The sequence below is a fragment of the Tachyglossus aculeatus genome, chromosome 1 (assembly GCF_015852505.1).
Source record: "Tachyglossus aculeatus isolate mTacAcu1 chromosome 1, mTacAcu1.pri, whole genome shotgun sequence".
Taxonomy (NCBI): Eukaryota; Metazoa; Chordata; class Mammalia; order Monotremata; family Tachyglossidae; genus Tachyglossus; species Tachyglossus aculeatus.
This window is the reverse complement of record NC_052066.1, coordinates 63624657-63644105: the sequence shown is the minus strand read 5'-3', so window position 1 is coordinate 63644105 and position 19449 is coordinate 63624657. Positions and strand designations below refer to the sequence as shown.

Below are 19449 nucleotides of genomic sequence, written 5' to 3'. Positions count from 1 at the left end.
CTTGTCTGCTGTGTGACCTTGGGCAAGTCTCTCCACTTCTCTTTACCTCAGTTACCTCATCTGTAAAATGGGGATGGAGACTGTGAGCCCTCTGTGGAACAGGGACTGTAACCAACCCGATTTGCGTGTATCCACCCCAGTGCTTAGTACAGTGCCTGGCAACTAGTAAGTGCTTAACAAAAACCACAGTTATTATTATTACTGAATTAAATATTCTAAAAGTAAGCTCTTAATCAATACGGTTGAATGAATGAATAAATAAATGGGTGATTTGGTGGGGGTGGGGAGGAGGTCTTGCTAAATAGTTGATGTAGCTACTAAGTAGTTTGGTCTAGAAAAACAGTACAGTTGTGCTCTTATACAGGATGACTCCTCCAGAACACCTGAGAAAGATGTCCCTGCTTGGAGAGCCTGGGACTTTAGAAGAAAAACATTTATATCGATTGGCGAGTGGGTTAACGGCAGGAGGTAAGCCAGACATCATAGAACCCCAGAGAGCTTGATCTCAAACAACATTTTAGGGTCCTGGGTTTCTGGAGCATTTTAGGGATTTGGTTTGGTACTTGGGTGAGTCTTGAATCACTTGGCATCTCTCTGTCTCTCTCTGTCTCTCTCTCTCTCTTCTCCCTTTCTCCTCTTCTCTACTCTGTCTTTCCCCAGCTCTATGTCTGTCTTCCTCTTCTTCCCTTATCCCTGCCTACATTTCATTATCATCATCATCAATGGTATTTATTGAGTGCCTATTATATGCAGAGCACTGTACTAAGCACTTGGGAGAGTACAATACAACAGAGTTAGCACATTCCCTGCCCACAAGGAACTTACATGTTCAAGAGTACCAGGCTATGAGAACACTTTCATTCCATAGTAGTTCTTTAATAGGGTCAAATTTTCTGACCCTGAAGCAGTTTAAGAACATTTCCAGTAGTTGAGTAGTGGGCAAGGAACAAGTCTACCAAATCTGTATTGAAAAGAGCACGGGCTTTGGAGTCAGAGGTCAGGGGTTCAAATCCCGACTCCGCTACTTGTCAGCTGTTTGACTTTGGGTAAGTCACTTAACTTCTCTGTGCCTCAGTTCCCTCATCTGTAAAATGGGGATGAAGACTGTGAGCCCCCTGTGGGTCAACCTGATCACCTTGTAACCTCCCCAGAACTTAAAACAGTGCTTTGCACATAGTAAGCACTTAATAAGTGCTGTCATTAAACACATCACAGTAAGGACTCAATAAATACCATTAATTGATTGATGATGACTAGGAGTGGGTGGGAGAAGAGGGAGTGACTTGGTTATGGGATTGCAAAGTTGTACTGCCCTTCCCCCTATCTCATTCATCCTCCATTTGCTTGATCACTGCCAGCAAAATTAAACCTTTTTATTATGCTGCTTTACAATCTTTAAAATAGAAGAGATGGTCAGCTGATTTTGAAGGGTTGGCTGAAGTATGAACCAAATGGGAAAGTAAAAAATGCACCCACATGGGTAATTATTTGGGCTAAAGGTGATGGCAAACCCTTCCGATCACAGGGGCTGGCCAACTGTTAGCTTGAGTAGGAGCAGAGATGTTTGGGGGAGGCCTATGTGACAGAATAGGTCATAATAATAATAATATTTGTGGGATTTGTTAAGTGCTTACTGTGTGCCAAGCACTGTTCTAAGCACCGAGGTAGGTACAAAGTAATCAGGTTGGACACAGTCCCTATCCCACATGGGGCTCACATTCTTACTCCTCATTTTACAGATGAGGTAGTCCCTACCCAGCAGTGGGCTCACAGTCTAAGAGGGGGAGACAGAGAACAAAACCAAACGTACTAACAAAATAAAATAAATAGAATAGATATGAACAAGTAAAATAAATAGAGTAATAAATATGTACAAATGAGGCCTAATGGTTAGAGCATGGGCCTGGGAGACGGAAGGACTTGGGTTCTAATCCCAGCTCTGCCAGTTATCTGCTCTGTGACCCTGGGCAAGTCACTTCGCTCTCTGGGCCTCAGTGACCTCACCTACAAAATGGGGATTAAGACCGTGCTGCCCATGTGGGACTGTCCAGCGTGATTATCTTCTATCTATCTCAGTGCTTAGTACAGTCCCTGGCACATAGTAAGTACCATAATACCCTTATAGAAAAAAGCTGGGGGGGGGGGGGGGGCCAAGGGGCTTGAGGGGTCTGCCCTTCACACCTGCCACTCGGAAGGCCTCTGAGACTACGGGACAAAGTCTGCAACGAGCCCGGAGGGCCGCACGGACCCTTCAATCAATCAATCAATCGTATTTATTGAGCGCTTACTGTGTGCAGAGCAAGTGGGGCCCCATTGCTCTCCCGGCCTCCACGATCCGTTCCTGAGAAAGGTGTGTGGAGGGTGGGTGGGCTGCTGGCCCTAGCGGGGTGAAGGGACTGGGGTGGGGAGTCGGGGGAGAGACACACGCAGCATGGGAGTCGGAGGTCATGGGTTCTAATCCCCGCCCACATGTCTGCTGTGTGACCTCGGGCAAGTCACCTCACCTCTCTGGGCCTCAGTTACCAACTTGTACTTCCCAAGCGCTTGGTACAGTGCTCTGCACACAGTAAGCTCTCAATAAATACGATTGATGATGATGATGATGATGATGATGATGATGAGGTAACTGAGGCACAGAGAAGCAAAGTGACTTTCCAAGGTCACACAACAGATATGTGGTAGAGCCAGGATTAGAACCCATGTCCTCTGACTCTGAGGCCCAGGAGCTTTCCACTAGGCCATGCTGCTTCTCACGCCCAAGGGAAGAGACAGAAAAGATACCTAAATATACATATATATTAACAAATGTTGTATACACAAATAAACATATACCATTTGTTAAGCACTCACTATATGCCAGGCGCTCTACTAAGTGCTTGGGTTAGATACAAGCTAATCTGTTTGGATGCAGTCTAGATAATAATAATAATGGTGGCATTTGTTAAGCACTTACTATGTGCCAAGCACTGTTCTAAGCACTGGGGGAGATGCAAGGTAATCAGGTTGTCCCACATGGTGCTCACAGTCTTAATCCCCATTTTACAGATGAGGGAACTGAGGTACAGAGAAGTTAAGTGACTTGCCCAAAGTCACACAGCTGACAAGTGCCGGAGCCACAATTAGAACCCTGACCTCTGATTCCCAAGTCCGTGCTCTTTCCACTGAGCTACGCTGCTTCCTACGGGGGCTCACAGTCTTAAATCCCCTTTTTACCAATGAGGTAAAGGAGGTCCAGAGAATAATAATAATAATGGCATTTATTAAGCACTTACTATGTGCAAAGCACTGTTCTTAGTGCTGGGGAGGTTACAAGGTCATCAGGTGGCCCCACTGGGGGCTCACAGTCTTCATCCCCATTTTACAGATGAGGTAACTGAGGCACAGAGAAGTTAAGTGACTGGCCCAAAGTCACATAGCAGACAGCTGGTGAAGCTGAGATTAGTAGCCAGGTTCTTCTGACTCCTGGGCCCGTGCTCTATCCACTAGGCCATGCTGCTTCTTATATTAGTAACTGTTTTCTTTTCCCTTTTTCTCCTCTCTCTCCCTCTCCCATTGTCACAGCACCAAGTTAAAGAGGCAAGTGTCCAGGGGGCTAAAAAGAGGCAGCACCATAAGCACTATTTGTCCCAGACCGAGTTCTAAGCATTTAATCCACTCTCTGTGACTTCCCATTAGGCTGGGGAGAACTGAACTCTCTTTTCTGAGGAGGGTGAAAGATTGCAAAGCCCTTCAAAAACAGGGAACGGGCTACATTAACAGAGATCCACGGATATTCTGAGATGTGCGTTCTACATTCCAAGAATGAAGAAACCTCAAGAAGAGAGACAGATAATAATAATAATAATGGCATTTATTAAGTGCTTACTATGTGCAAAGCACTGTTCTAAGTGCTGGGGCGGTTACAAGGTGATCAGGTTGTCCCTCGGAGGGCTCACAGTCTTAATCCCCATTTTACAGATGAGGGAACTGAGGCCCAGAGAAGTTAAGTGAGTTGCCCAAAGTCACACAGCTGACAATTGGTGGAGCCGGGGTTTGAACCCATAACCTCTGACTCCAAAGCCCGTGCTCTTTCCACAGAGCCAAGCTGCTTCTCTAAGATGACCCGAGTTTGGGATTCTGGAATCTGTAAAACGAGTTGGCCCATGAACTCGTTTTCAGTTTAGCTTGTCTGCTTGTAGCTTGTTTTGTCTTACGCCATCGAGTCGTTTCCAACCATAGCGACACCATGGGCACATCTCTCCCAGAACGCCCCGCTCTCCATCTGCAATTGTTCTGGTAGTGGATCCACAGAGCTTTCTTGGTCAAAACATGGAAGTGGTTTAGCATTGCCACTTTCCGCTCGGTAAACTCGAGTCTCAGCTCTCGACTTTCTCCCACGCCGCTGCTGCCCACCGTTGGGTGAGTTTTGACTTGTAGCAGATGGCCTTCCCCTCGCTAGCCACTGGCCAAGCTGGGAATGGAATGGACAGGCCTCTGCTTGACTCTCCCTCCTATAGCCGAGACTGGTACGGGACTGGAAACTCTCCAGGTGCGACCCTGAGGGGGGTGCTTGTAACTTACAGTTGCTTAAAACTGGAGGCAAAGCAGAAAGAAGTTTCTTCAAGTTACTATTTTTGAAAAGGCAAGGGTCATTCCTGTCTGCTTGTAGTGTCTGTGGGCCCTTCAGGCAACCAGAACCTGGAACTGGAACTGAATCGGAAGACCAGTGTGGCTTCTAAATTGTACTTCCCAAGCGCTTAGGACAGTGCTCTGCACACAGTAAGCTCTCAATAAATATGATTGATTGAATGAATGAATGATGACTTTTTAAGCGCTTACTATGTGCAAAGCACTGTTCTAAGTGCTGGGGAGGTTACAAGGTGATCAGGTTGTCCCATGGGGGGCTCACAATCTTAATCTCCATTTTACAGATGAGGGAACAGAGGCACAGAGAAGTCAAGTGACTTGCCCAAAGTCACACAGCTGATAATTGGCGGAGCTGGGATTTGAACCCATGACTTCTGACTCCAAAGCCCATGCTCTTTTCCACTGAGCCATGCTGCTTCTCTCACACAGCTGATAATTGGCGGAGCTGGGATTTGAACCCATGACCTCTAACTCCAAAGCCCATGCTCTTTTCCACTGAGCCACGCTGCTTCTCTAACTTATCTTTCTACTTTAGATGCTAGGCTCTCAAGAGGATTCAAGCATGGGATAGTGGATAGAGCTCTTGCCCGGGAGTCAAAACATCATGGGTTTTAATCCTGGTTCTGCCACTTGTCTGCTGTGTGACCTTGGGCAAGTCACTCCACTTCTCCAGGCCTCAGTTCCCTCATCTGTAAAATGGGGATTGAGACTGTGAGCCCCACGTGGGACAGGAACTGTGTCCAACCCGATTTGTTTGCATCCCACCTCAGCTCTTACTACAGTGCCAGGCACATAGTTAAGTATTTTACAAATACCATCATCATCACCATTATTATTATTATAAGATATTAACATTTAGCATGAATAAATATGAGATAAGATTAGCTCCTTCACGTTTCCTTCTCTTCACTATTAGCAGTGTGTATGCATGTGTGTGTGTGAGTGTGTAAAAATACAAACATTCCTATGTGGTGACTATTTATCTGGGGAACGTTATAATAATAATAATAATAATAATAATAATAATAATAATAATGTTGGTATTTGTTAAGCGTTTCCTATATGCCAAGCACTGTTCTAAGCGCTGGGGGCATACAAGGTTAAGGCTCACAGTCTTAATCCCCATTTTCCAGATGAGGGAACTGAGGCCCAGAGAAGTGAAGTGACTTGCCCAAAGTCACACAGCTGACAAGTGGCAGAGGCAGGATTAGAACCCACGACCTCTGACGCCCAAGCCTGGGCTCTTACCACTGAGCCACACTGCTTCTAATTAGTCCTGACTATCCAGAGAGGGCTAATGCACAGGACTAATTAGAATTGGAACCTTTCTAACCAAGAAATTCCTTCCCTTTTTCCTGTTCTTTTTTTTAACATTTCCACAAACCAATCATATGGGAAAACATATATTTTTTCATATCTAAAAACATGAGAGATCAAAATAAGCCATGAAAAGACCAGGTGGTCTTTGAAGAATTTACAGATCTCTTTCTATTTTCTTCTTGTTTAGATTGTACAGTCTGGAATAGCATTAGCATGCTTTTAGGATGTCAGAGGGAGAATAAAATTCTCAAGGGCCGAAGTATTAAGCCAAAAATCACAAATAAATTTGCAGAGTTTCCTGTCTACCCCCGCTGGATCCTGGGTGGTAGAAAGCTGTTTTATATTTAGCCCTCTTGGGTGCTAGGAAAATACAGAAAAAAAACCTTCTGTCTGCTTTCAGTAGGGTTTTGAAAGAGTGTAGAAAAAGTTGATTTCTGCTGTGGGTCCTGCTTGCAATTTTCTTCTGACGTATTGCTCTGTTTTGGATTAGAATTGTGTCAGCGACAAGAGATGTTGGTGAGAAATCAGATGATGACCGTTAACCCTCCACTGGTAGGGTCAGTGCAACAGAGATTACAAGCAATTCCCTCACAATTTGAACCTCGATTTCTGGACAGGTATTTGTCTCCAACATACTATTCTATTCCTGGCAGGTGGGTGGTCCTTCCTTCGGTTAAATAGTAACTCTATTTCTGTTGACCCATTGTTAAGTTGATTTCTTATGATCTGTAAGTTCCTCCTCTAGACTGTAAGCTCCTTGTGGTCAGGGATCATGTCTGCCAACTCTCAAAGCCTTACTGAAGGCACATCTCCTCCAAGAGGCCTTCTCTGACTAATCCCCGTTTTCCTCTTCTCCCACTACCTGCTTTGGCACCCTGACTGGCTCCCTTGATTCATCCCCCCCCTCGCAGCCCCACAGCACTTATGTACATGTCTGTAATTTATTTATATACATTAATGTCTGTCTCCCTGTCTACAGTGTAAACTCACAGTGGCCAGGGGATGTGTCTGTTTAAATAAATAAATTACAGATGTGTACATAAGTGTACACTCATTCCCTTGGAGAACTCATTCGCTCCCACGGCTTCAACTACCATCTCAGTGTAGGTGGTATCCAAATCTACATCTCCTCCCCGATCTCTCTTTCTCTGTCTCCAGACTCGCATCGCCTACTGCCTTCAGGACAGCCCTACTTGGATGTCCTTCCGTTACTTCAAACTTAACACATCCAGAGCAGAGCTTCTTATTTTTCCACCCAAACCCTGTCCTCTCCCGGCCTTTCCCATCACTGTAGATGGCACCACCGTCCTTCCCGACTCACAAGCCCGTAACCATGGTGTTGTCCTTGACTCCTCTCTCTCATTCAACCCACACATTCAATCCATCACCAAATCTGGTCGGTCCCACTTTCACATCGCTTAAAATCCGCCCTTTCCTCTCCATTCAAACTACTACCACCTTAATACAATCACTCACCCTATCCCAACTAGATTACTGTATCAGCCTCCTTGCTGACCTCCCAGCCTCCTGTCTCTTCCCAATCCAGTCCATACTTCACCTGCTGCCCAGTCCCCTCCTCCTCAAAAATCTCCAGTCATTGCCTATCCACCATATATCAAACAAAAACTCCTCACCATTGACTTTAAAGCAGTCCATCATCTTGCCCCCTTCTACCTCACCTCATTTCTCTCCTTCTACAACCCAGCCCACATACTTGGCTCTTTCATTCATTCATTCAATCGTATTTATTGAGCGCTTACTGTGTGCAGACCACTGTACTAAGTGCTTGGGAAGTACAAGTCGACAACATATAGTCCAAGTCGGCTCTTCTGGTGCTAATGTGCTCACTGTACCTCCATCTCACCTGTCTCACGCCGACGATTGATTGACCCCTGGCCCACGTCCTGTCTCTGGCCTAGAATGCCCTCCCTCTTCAAATCTGCCAGGCAATGACTCTCCCCACCTCCTTCAAAGTCTTATTGAAGGCCTCTCTTCTCTAAGAGGCCTTCCCAGACTAAGCCCCACTTTTTCTCATCTCCTACTCCCTTCTGCATCGCCCTGACTTGCTTCCAGCCCCACAGCAATTAGGTTTACATCTGTAATTTTATTTATCTAGATGTCTCTCTCCCCCGACCTAGACCGTGAGCTCATTATGGGCAGGGATTGTCACTGTTTATTATTGCATTGTACTTTACCAAACATTTAGTACAGTGCTCTGCTCACAATAAGTGCTTAATAAATATGATTGAATGAATGAATGAATAAATGCATGCTGTGGGGCTGAGAGGAGGGATGATCAAAGATGAACAATTGTTCTATCTTTTGCCAAATTGGAAGCCTCTTAGATTAAACCAGTGAGTTTGTCCACAAGTTGATCTCCAATTCTGACTTGTTGATAGGATTATGCTGATTATTGACTTTATTATTATAATAACAATATAATATAATGATAGCAAGTGAATATTTCTTAAGCACTTACTATGCATCAAGCTCTGTTCATTCATTTGATCATATTTTTTAAGCGCTTACCATGAGCAAAGCACTGTACTCAGCTCTTGGGAGATTACAATATAACAGACACATTCCTGCCCACAATGAGCTCACAGTCTAGAGGGCGGGGGACAGAAATTAATATAAATAAATAAGTGAATAAATAAATTACACATATATGCAGATATATGCATATGTGCTGTGGGGATTGGAGGGAGGATGAATGAAGGAGCAAGTAAGAGTGTCACAGAGGGAGTGGGAGAAGAGGAGAGGAGAACTTAGAGTAGGCTTCTTGGAGGAAATGTGCCTTCAATAAGGTTTTGAAGTTGGGGAGAACAATTATATGTCTGATATGATGAGGGAAGGTTTTCTAGGCCAGAGGTAGGATGTGAGCTAAAGGGTGGCGAGTTAGGTGAGATCGAGTTTCTAAGCTTTGATCTAAGCATTCATTCATTCATTCATTCATTCATTCATTAAATCGTATTTATTGGGCAGTTACAGTGTGCAGAGCACTGTACTAAGCTCTTGGGAAGTACAAGTTGGAAACCTATAGAGACGGTCCCTACCCAACAACGTGCTCACAGTCTAGAAGGGAGAGACAGACAATGAAACATGTAGACAGGTGTCAAAATCGTCAGAAGAAATAGAATTATAGCTATAAGGAACAACATTAACAAAGTAAATAGAATAGCAAATATGTACAAGCTAAATAAATAGAGTAATAAATTTGTACTAATATATACAAGTGCTGTGCGGAGGGGAAGGAGGTAGGGCGGGGGGGATGGGGAGAAGGAGAGGAAAAAGGGGGCTCAGTCTGGGAAGGCCTCCTGGAGGAGGTGAGCTCTCTCAGTAGGGCTTTGAAGGGAGGAAGAGAGCGAGCTTGGTGGATGTGTGGAGGGAGGGCATTCCAGGCCAGGGGGAGGACGTGGGCTGGGGGTCAACAGCGGAACAGGTGAGAACACGGCCCAGTGAGGAGGTTAGTGGCGGCAGAGGAGTGGAGTGTGCAGGCTGGGCCGGAGAAGGAGAGAAAGGAGGTGAGGTAGGAGGGGGCGAGGGGATAGACAGCCTTGAAGCCGAGAGTGAGGAGTTTCTGCTTGATACATAGGTTGACACGCAACCACTGGAGATTTTTGAGGAGGGGAATGGCATGTCCAGAGGATTTCTGTAAAAAGATAATACAGGCAGCAGAGTGAAGTTTAGACTGAAGCAGGCAGAGACTGGAGGATGGGAAATTAGAGAGGAGGCTGATGCAGAAATTCAGTCGGGATAGGGTGAGAGATTGAACCAGCAAGGTAGAGGTTTGGATGGAGAGGAAAGGGCGGATCTTGGCAATGTTGTGGAGGTGAGACCGGCAGGTTTTGGTGATGGATTGGATGTCTGGGGTGAACAACATAGAATACTGAGGTAGATACAAATTAATTGGGTCATTCATTCATTCATTCAATCGTATTCATTCTCCCCTCCTCAAAAATCTCCAGTGGCTACCAATCAATCTGCGCATCAGGCCGAAACTCCACCTCGGCCCCTCCTACCTCACCTCCCTTCTCTCCTTCTACAGCCCAGCCCACACCCTCCGCTCCTCTGCCGCTAATCTCCTCACTGTGTCTTGTTTTCGCCTGTCCCGCCATCGACCCCCGGCCCACATCATCCCCCGGGCCTGAAATGCCCTCCCTCTGCCCATCTGCCAAGCTAGCTCCCTTCCTCCCTTCAAGGCCCTACTGAGAGCTCACCTCCTCCAGGAGGCCTTCCCAGACTGAACCCCTTCCTTCCTCTCCCCCTCATCCCCCTCTCCATCCCCCCATCTTACCTCCTTCCCTTCCCCACAGCACCTGTATATATGTATATATGTTTGTACATATTTTTACTCTATTTATTTATTTATTTATTTTATTTGTACATATCTATTCTATTTATTTTATTTTGTTAGTATGTTTGGTTTTGTTCTCTGTCTCCCCCTTTTAGACTGTGAGCCCACTGTTGGGTAGGAACTGTCTCTATATGCTGCCAATTTGTACTTCCCAAGCGCTTAGTACAGTGTTCTGCACATAGTAAGCGCTGAATAAATATGATTGATTGATTCATTCATTCATTCAATCATATTTATTGAGCACTTACTGTGTGCAGAGCACTGTACTAAGCACTTGCGAAGTACAAGTTGGCAACATATAGAGACGGTCCCTACCCAACAGTGGGCTCACAGTCTAGAAGGGGGAGACAGAGGACAAAACAAAACATATTAACAAAATAAATAGAATAAACATGTACAAATAAAATAGAGTAATAAATACGTACAACATATATACACATATACAGGTGCTGTGGGGAGGGGAAGAAGGTAAGGCGGGGGGGGGATGGGGAGGGGGCGCAGGGGGAGAGGAAGGAGGGGGCTCAATGTGGGAAGGCCTCCTGGAGGAGGTGAGCTCTCAGTAGGGCCTTGAAGGGAGGAAGAGAGCTAGCTTGGCGGATATGGGGAGGGAGGGCATTCCAGGCCAGGGGGATGATGTTGTCCGGGGGGGGTCAACGGCGGGACAAGAACAAGTGTCCTTGTCTGAGGACACTCCCCGGGCCCCTTCCCCAGCCTGGCCCAGGCCCCCGCCAATACCCCCGGAGCGAGAGGCCGGGTGGGAGGTCACCTGCTGCAGGCCTACCTTGCTGGTTCCCCCGCTTCCATCATTATTATTATTATTATTATTATTATTATTATTATTATTATTATTATTATTCCCCCCTTCTCTTGCCACTCTGGCTGCTGCCCATCTGTCCGTCCGTCTGTTTGATTTTTTATTTTAGGAGGCCTTCCCAGACTGAGCCCCCTCCTTCCTCCCCCTCTCCTTCCCCACCGCCTTACCTCCTTCCCTTCCCCACAGCACCTGTATATATGTTGGTATGTATTTATTACTGTATTTATTTTATATGTACATACTTATTCTATTTATTTTATTTTGTTAATATGTTTTGTTTTGTTCTATGTCTCCCCCTTCTAGACTGTGAGCCCACTGTTGGGTAGGGACTGTCTCTATATGTTGCCAACTTGGACTTCCCAAGCGCTTAGTACAGTGCTCTGCACATAGTAAGTGCTCAATAAATACGTTTGATTAATTGATTGATTGATTGACTGACAGCTGAGAACGAGGCACAGTGAGTGTCAGACACAGTTCCTGTCCCACATGGGGCAAATCCCATTGTTCAGATGAGGCAACTGAGGTACCACGAGGTGAAGTTACTTGCCCAAGGTCACACAGCAGGCAAGTCGTTGAGCAGGGATTAGATCTCAGATCTTCTGACTCCTGGGCCCGGGTTCTTTCCACTAGGCTTGTCATTGGTGGGTTTTTTAAATGATTAAACACTCCACACTTTCATACTATTATGCTCTAGGGAGGAAACAAGATCCATTGTTTTATGAGCTTTTAGTTTTACAGAGCACAGAGGAAGGTGCTGAGAAGAATCTTATTAAAATAAATCACAGTTGGGCGGGCAGCCAATCAAATATTAATCCAACTGCCTCACAGTGCCAGACCCGAAAGCAAATTATGCCCATTAAATGAGAATGGAATGTTGTGGTTAGGGTAGTGGTTTAATCAAAGAAAATCTGGAAATAGATTTGATTCAATTCTCATCCCTCTAGGAACCGCTAAATATTTCCTCTTCCGCTTTCTTTGTCATTTGCTTGCTGGATTTCTGCCTCTTTAGTAGGCCAAGACTGCCACCTCTATCCCCACTGAGGTCAGAGAGAGGTGACAGAAAACCACATGATGCCGTGAAAGCATAAAATAATAATCGTGGTATTGAAGTGGTTACTATTTGCCAAATACTGTACTGTACTAGGCTCTGGAGTGGATTTATGGAGTGGAAAATATATTTCCTAGTCGATAGAGCCCAGGCTGGGGAGTCAGAAGACCTGGGTTCCAATCCCAGCTCTCTGACTTGTCTGCTGTGTGACCTTGGGCAAGTCACTTATGTTCTCTGTTCCTCAGTTACCTCATTTGTAAGATGAGGATTGGGACTGTAAGCCCCACGTGGGACATGGACTATGTCCACCCTGATTACTGTGCATCTACCCCAGTGCTTAGAACAGTGCTTGGCACATAGCAAGCAACTAACAAATAGCACAGTTATTACTATTATAAAAAATAATCAGGCTGGACGCAGTTCCTGTTCCACGAGGAGTTCCCCATTCCAGTAGGAGGGAGAACAGGTATTGAATCTCCATTCTGTACATGAGGAAACTAAAGCCCAGAGAAGTTAAAGAAGCAGTGTGGCTCAGTGGAAAGAGCCCGGGCTTGGGAGTCAGAGGTTATGGGTTCATTTCATTCAATCGTATTTATTGAGCACTTATTGTACGCAGAGCACTGTACTAAGCGCTTGGGAAGTACAAGTTGGCAACATATAGAGATGGTCCCTACCCAACAGTGGGCTCACAGTCTCGAGGGGTTCTAATGGGTTCTAATCCTGGCTCCACCACGTGTCAGCTGTGTGACTTTGAGCAAGTCACTTAACTTCTCTGTGCCTCAGTTCCCTCATATGTAAAATGGGGATTAAGACCATGAGCCCCACATGGGACACACTGATTACCTTGTATCCCCCCAGTGCTTAGAACAGTGGTTGGCGCATAGTAAGCGCTTAACAAATACCAACATTATTATTATTATTAGTCATTCGTTCGTTCATTCAATTGTATTTATTCATTCATTCAATCGTATTTATTGAGTGCTTACTGTGTGCAGAGCACTGTACTAAGTGCTTGAGCACTGTACTAAGCGCTTGAGTGTTTACTGTATGTAGAACACTGTTCTAAGCACTTGGGAGAGTACAAAATAGCAATAAACAAGCATGTTTTCTGCCCACAATGAGCTTACAGTCTAGAGGGGGAGACCGACATTACTATAAATGAATAAATTACAGATATGTGCATATGTGAGTTGGGGCTACGATGCAGGGATGAATAAAGGGAGCAAGTTAGGGCAATGCAGAAGGGCTTAGTGGGGGATTATTGAAGGAGACATGCCTTCAATAAAGCTCGGAAGGATGGGAGAGTCATTGTCTGTCATGTTGGAGGAGGGAGGACATTCCAGGCCAGAGGAAGGACGTGGGCGAGGGGTCGTTGGCGAGACAGGTGAGATGAAGACACAGTGAGAGTGAGTTCAAGGATGCAGTAGGAGAGTAGTGAGGTGAGGTAGGAGAGGGCAAGGTGATTAAATGCTTCGAGGCCAATGGTGAGAACTTTTTGTTTGATGTGAAGGTGGATGAGTAACCACTGGAGTTTCTTGAGGAGTGGGGAAGCATGTTCTGAACGTTTTTGTAGAAAAATGGTCCAGGCAGCAGAGTGAAGTATGGACTGGAGTGGGGAGAGTCAGGAGGCTGGGAGGTCAGCAAGGAGGCTGATGCAGTAATCCAGGCAGGATAGGAGGAGTGATTAGGCTAACTTGGTAGCAGTTTGGAAAGAGAGGAAATGGGGGATTTTAGCAATGTTGTAAGGGTGGAACTGGTAGGATTTAGTGGATTGAATATGTGGGTCGAAGGAGAGAGAGGACAAGGATAACGCCAATGTTTCGGGCTTGTTCATTCATTCATTCAGTCAATCGTATTTATTGAGCATTTACTGTGTGCAGAACACTGTACTAAGTGCTTGGGGAGTACAAGTTGGCAACATATAGAGACAGTCCCTACCCAACAGCCCCAACAGCGGTCTCACAGTCTAGAAGGGGGAGACAGACAGCGAAACAAAACATATTAACAAAATAAAATAAATAGACACAGAAAGGATGGTGGTGCCATCTATGGTGATAGGAAAGTGAGGAGGAGGACAGGATTTGAGTGGAAAGATAAGGAGTTGAGTTTTGGACATGTTAAACTTGAGGTGACGGGAGGACACCCAAGTAGAGATGTCTTGAAGGCAAGAGGAAATGTGAGATTGCAGAGAAGGAGAGAGATCAGGACTGGAGATGTAGATTTGGGTATCATCACATAGAAGTGGTAGTTCAAGCCTTGGGAGCAAATGAGTTCTCCAAAGGATAGAGTTTAGATGGAGAATAGAAGGAGACCCAGAACTGAACCTTGAGGGACTCCCGCAGTTAAGGGGTGGGAGGACGACGTCAGTGAAGCTGAGGTTAGATAACGTTTCCAGGAGGTGGGGGTGATCGACAGTATTGAGGGCATCTGAGAGATTGAGGAGGATTAGGATGGAATAGAGGCCATTGGATTTGGCAAGAAGGAGGTCATTGGTGACCTTTGAGAGGACGATTTCTGTCAAGTGAAGGGGTTGGAAGCCAGATTGGAGGAGGTCAGAGAGAGAATTGGAGGAGAGGAATTTGAGACAACTTGGGTGTAGAAAACCCGCTCAAGGAATTTGGAGAGAAATAATAGGAGGGAGATGGGGTGGTAACTGGAGGGAGCCGTGGGGTCAAGGGAGGAGTATTTTTAGGATAGGGGAGACATAGGCATGTTTGAAAGCAGTAGGGAAGAAGCCACTGGAGAGTGAACAACTGAAGATGTTTGTTAGGGAGGGAAGATATGACCTGCCCAAAGTCACAAAGCAGGAAAGTAGCAGGGCTGGGATTCGGGTTTATATCCACTCCCACATATTCTAAGGTTGTCCCATGTGGGGTTCATAGTCTTAGTCCCCATTTTACAGACGAGTTAACTGAGGCACACAGAAGTTAAGGGACTTGCCCAGGCCCATGTTCTAAAACCCCACTCCCTTGAAAACAGCAAGTCCCTTAACTGCAATCTTATCTCTTTACCTAGAGAGTTGATGTCTTCTACTGAAATGATTTCACCGGCTGACCCAAGGCAGATTCGTGTCACTTCCCATCTTGGGCCTTCAGTTCCTCCAGCCGCAGGCGTGTCCAATGTGCTCTCCAACCACATCTTCTCAGGTCTGAAAAACAGCTGATTTAGGTCCTCAGGCCAGCCAAATAACCGTGTGCTAGTGGAAAGGAAAATTAGCTCCGGGAAGCTTCCTGTCAGATTTGCCGGTTGCTCACAGAACTGTGCTGTTTGAAAGAGAAGGGGAGGGAATAATCTGGCTGGCTGGATCCAGTTTTGCTGGTTTTTAGGACAACTCACTCTTCTCTCTAGACTGGAGACAGGGAGCGTGTCTGCTAATTCTGCTGCACTGTAATAATAATAATAATAATGGCATTTATTGAGCACTTACTATGTGCAAAGCACTGTTCTAAGAGCTGGGGAGGTTACAAGGTGATCAGGTTGTCCCACGTGGGGCTCACAGTCTTAACCCCCATTTTACAGATGAGGTAACTGAGGCACAGAGAAGTGAAGTGACTTGCCTGAAGTCACACAGCTGACAATTGGAGGAGGCAGGAGCACCCTCCCAAGTGCTCAGTACAGTGCTCTGTGCATAATAGGCGCTTTATAGATGGCACCGATGGATTGATTCACTGGACATATGAAGGATTTTTATCAAGTGCCCCAAGGCAGGGTCCCTGTTATGTTATTTACTAGGAGGTTGTCCGAGGTTATGGGTGTCAATAAAATTGATCAGTGGCATTTATCAAGCGCTTACTGTGTGCAGCACACTCTCCCAAACGCTTGGGAGAGTACAATGTTTAGAACAGTGCTTTGCACACAGTAAGCACTTAACAAATACCATCATTATTATTATTACAATGCAGCAGAGGTAGCAGATGTTCTCTGCCCGTCATGAGCTTGTACCACCCCCATAGACCATTGCAAATGCCAATTGTTGGGGCAGTTTTGTTGGGTCCTGTAGATATGTGATAGGTTCCATAGGTATGAAAAAGATTCCATGTCTGCTGTGTGACCTTGGGCAAGTCACTTACCTTCTCTGAGCCTCAGTTACCTCATCCGTAAAATGGGGATTGAGGCTGTGAGCCCCACGTGGGACAACCTGATTACCTTGTATCCCCCCCAGTGTTTGAAACAGTGCTTTGCACATAATAAGCACTTAACAAATGCCATCATCATTATTGTTATTATTATAGAAGGATACCACCTCCGTTTACTGTCATGACCCCTGCCTGTTACCTGTATCTCCAGTATTATTATTATTATTAATAATAATAATGGTATTTTTAAGCACTTACTATGTACCAAGCCCTGTTCTAAGTGTTGGGGTAGATAGAAGGCAATCAGGTTGTTTCATGAGGGATTCATGGTCATAATCCCCATTTTACAGATGAGGTAAATGAGGCCCAGAGAAGTTAAGTGGCTTGCCCATGGTCACACAGCAGGCAAGTGGCAGAACTAGGATTAGAACCCATGTCCTCTGACTCCCAAGCCGGTGCTCTCCCACTAAGCCATGCTGCTTCTCGCTTGTTACAGTGACTATATGAATGGAATAGTTTCACCAGACCTTGTGAACCTTGATGATTTGATAAAAGTACTTGAGCTCCTGAGTGAAAGATATTAATAATAACAATAGTGATGGTATTTTTAAGCATTTAATATATGCCATGCACTGTACTAAGGGCTGGGGTGGATACAAGCAAATCGTGTTGGACACAGTCCCTGTCCCATGTGGGGCTCGCAGTCTCCATCCCCATTTTTCAGATGAGGTAACTGAGGCCCAGAGAAGCGAAGTGACTGGCCCAAGGTCGCACAGCAGACAAGTGGCAGAGCCGGGATTAGAACCCATGACCTTCTGACTCCCAACCTGTGCTCTATCCACTATGTCATGCTGCTTCTGTAATATTATTACATTGTTATACTATAATAATAATAATAATTGTGGCATTTTTAAGAACTTAGTATGTGCCAAGCTCCGTTTTAAGTGCTAGGGTAGCTACAATTCATTCAATCATTCAATTGTATTTATTGAGCGCTTACTGTGTGCAGAGCACTGTACTAAGCGCTTGGGAACTACAAGTTGGCAACATATAAAGACGGTCCCTACCCAACAGTGTGCTCACAGTCTAGAAGATTGCACTCAGTCCCTGTCCCACATGAGGCTCACAGTCTTACTGCCCATTTTACAGAGGAGGTAACTGAGGCACAGAGGAAGTGAACTGACTTGCCCAAGGTCACACAGCAGTCATGTGGCAGAGCCAGGATTAGAATCCACACCCTCCGATTCCCAGGCCCATGCTCTGTCTATTAGGCCACGCTTTCCTGTTACATTGGGAGGGTTAAGGGCTGGGTTCCTACCAGCATTTTGTAATTTCCCAAGAGTGTGAGGCAAAATAATCCTAGGGACACTTTCCACCAGACACCTGAGACAACCCCCAAACTTTTATTCATTCATTTTCATTCATTCATTTTCATTCATTATTTATTCATTCATTCATTCATTCATTCATTCATATTTATTGAGCATTTACAGTGTGCAGAGCTCTTGGAAGAGTACAAATATAACAATAAACCGGCACATTCCCTGTCCACGCAAGCTTACAGTCTAGAGGGGGAAACAGACATTAATAGAAATAAATTATAGATATTCATTCATTCATTCACTCAATTGTATTTATTAAGCACTTACTGTGTGCTGAGCACTGTACTAAGTGCTTGGTAAAGTACAATACAACAATGAAGAGGGACAATCGATGCCCACGATGAGCTCACAGTCTAGAAGTGGGGAGACAGATGTCAGTACTAATGAACAGACAACAATATAAATAAATAAAATTAGAGATGTAATAATAATAACAATAGTGATGGTATTTGTTAACCGCTTACTGTGTGACAAGTACTGTTCTAAAATTAGAGATGTAATAATAATAACAATAGTGATGGTATTTGTTAACCGTTTACTGTGTGCCAAGTACTGTTCTAAGTGCCGGGGGAGATACAAGGTAATCAGGTTGTCCCACGTGGGGCTCACAGTCTGAATCCCCATTTTACAGATGAGGTAACTGAGGCCCAAAGAAGTGAAGTGACTTGCCCAAAGTCACACAGCTGACAAGTGATGGAGCTGGGATTTGAACCCATGACCTCTGACTCCCAAGCCCGGCCTCTTTCCACTGAGCCACGCTGCTTCTTGAAGTATAAGTGCTTCAGCTATATTTTCTGCTCGTGCTTTCTCAGTGGCTGGAGAAACGGCAGTGGTCTCTGAAGCTCCTGCGCTGCTTCCAGTTCACTTCCAGGTTGGCATTCATTCATTCAATCATACTTATTGAGCGCTTACTGTGTGCAGAGCACTGTACTAACCGCTTGGGAAGTACAAGCTGGCTACATATAGAGACGGTCCCTACTAAAAACTGGGCTCACAGTCTAGACTGGGGAGACAGACAACAAATAAACAGTGGCAGAATTTGCTATCTAAGGCAATTGGGGGAAGAAGGAAATCATATCCTCCTACTTAGTTTGAGAGCCCCATGTGAGTCTAAGACTGTGTCTGATTATCTTCTATCTGCCCCAGGGCTTATCTTAGGGCTTTGCACAGACTAAGAACGTAAGTATTATTACTATTATTATCCTAATTATTATCATTATTAGAGTGGGCCTCGAGTGGTTCATGAGTGCTTCAACGAGCCCGTTGTTGGGTAGGGACCGTCTCTATATGTTGCCAACTTGTACTTCCCAAGCGCTTAGTCCAGTGCTCTGCACACAGTAAGCACTCAATCAATCAATCAATCAATCAATCGTATTTATTGAGCACTTACTGTGTGCAGAGCACTGTACTAAGCGCTTGGGAAGTACAAGTTGGCAACATATAGAGACAGGCCCTACCCAACAGTGGGCTCACAGTCTAAAAGGGGGAGACGACTGAATGAATGAATGATGCCTGTCTCCACACCTCTAGACTGTAAACTCACTGGGGGCAGGGAATGTGTCAGTTTATTGTTGTATTCTAGTCTCCCAAGCGCTTAGTACAGTACTCTGCACACAGTGAGCTCAATAAATACGACTGAATGAATTGAATGCCTCTGGCCTGGAATGCCCTCCCTCTTCGTATCCAACAATCGCTCTCCCCACCTTCAAAGCCTTATAATACTAATGATGATGAGGTTTGTTAAGCTCTTACTATGTGCCAAGCTGGGGTAGATACAAGGTAATTAGGTTGTCCCACGTGGGGTTTACAGTCTTAATCCCCATTTT

The 19449-nt window shown here is 45.3% G+C and overlaps 1 protein-coding gene across 1 annotated transcript in view; it reads left to right on the top strand.

Moving 5' to 3' along the window:
* The first annotated feature begins 365 nt into the window (after positions 1 to 365).
* The window catches only part of SAMD7 (sterile alpha motif domain containing 7), a 40868-nt gene continuing 21784 nt past the window's right edge, over positions 366 to 19449 (top strand). The window contains exons 1-3 of the mRNA XM_038746451.1: positions 366 to 468; positions 6437 to 6563; positions 15181 to 15311. Coding sequence (XP_038602379.1) covers positions 366 to 468; positions 6437 to 6563; positions 15181 to 15311 — 361 coding nt within the window. The remainder of the gene's footprint in view (positions 469 to 6436; positions 6564 to 15180; positions 15312 to 19449) is intronic.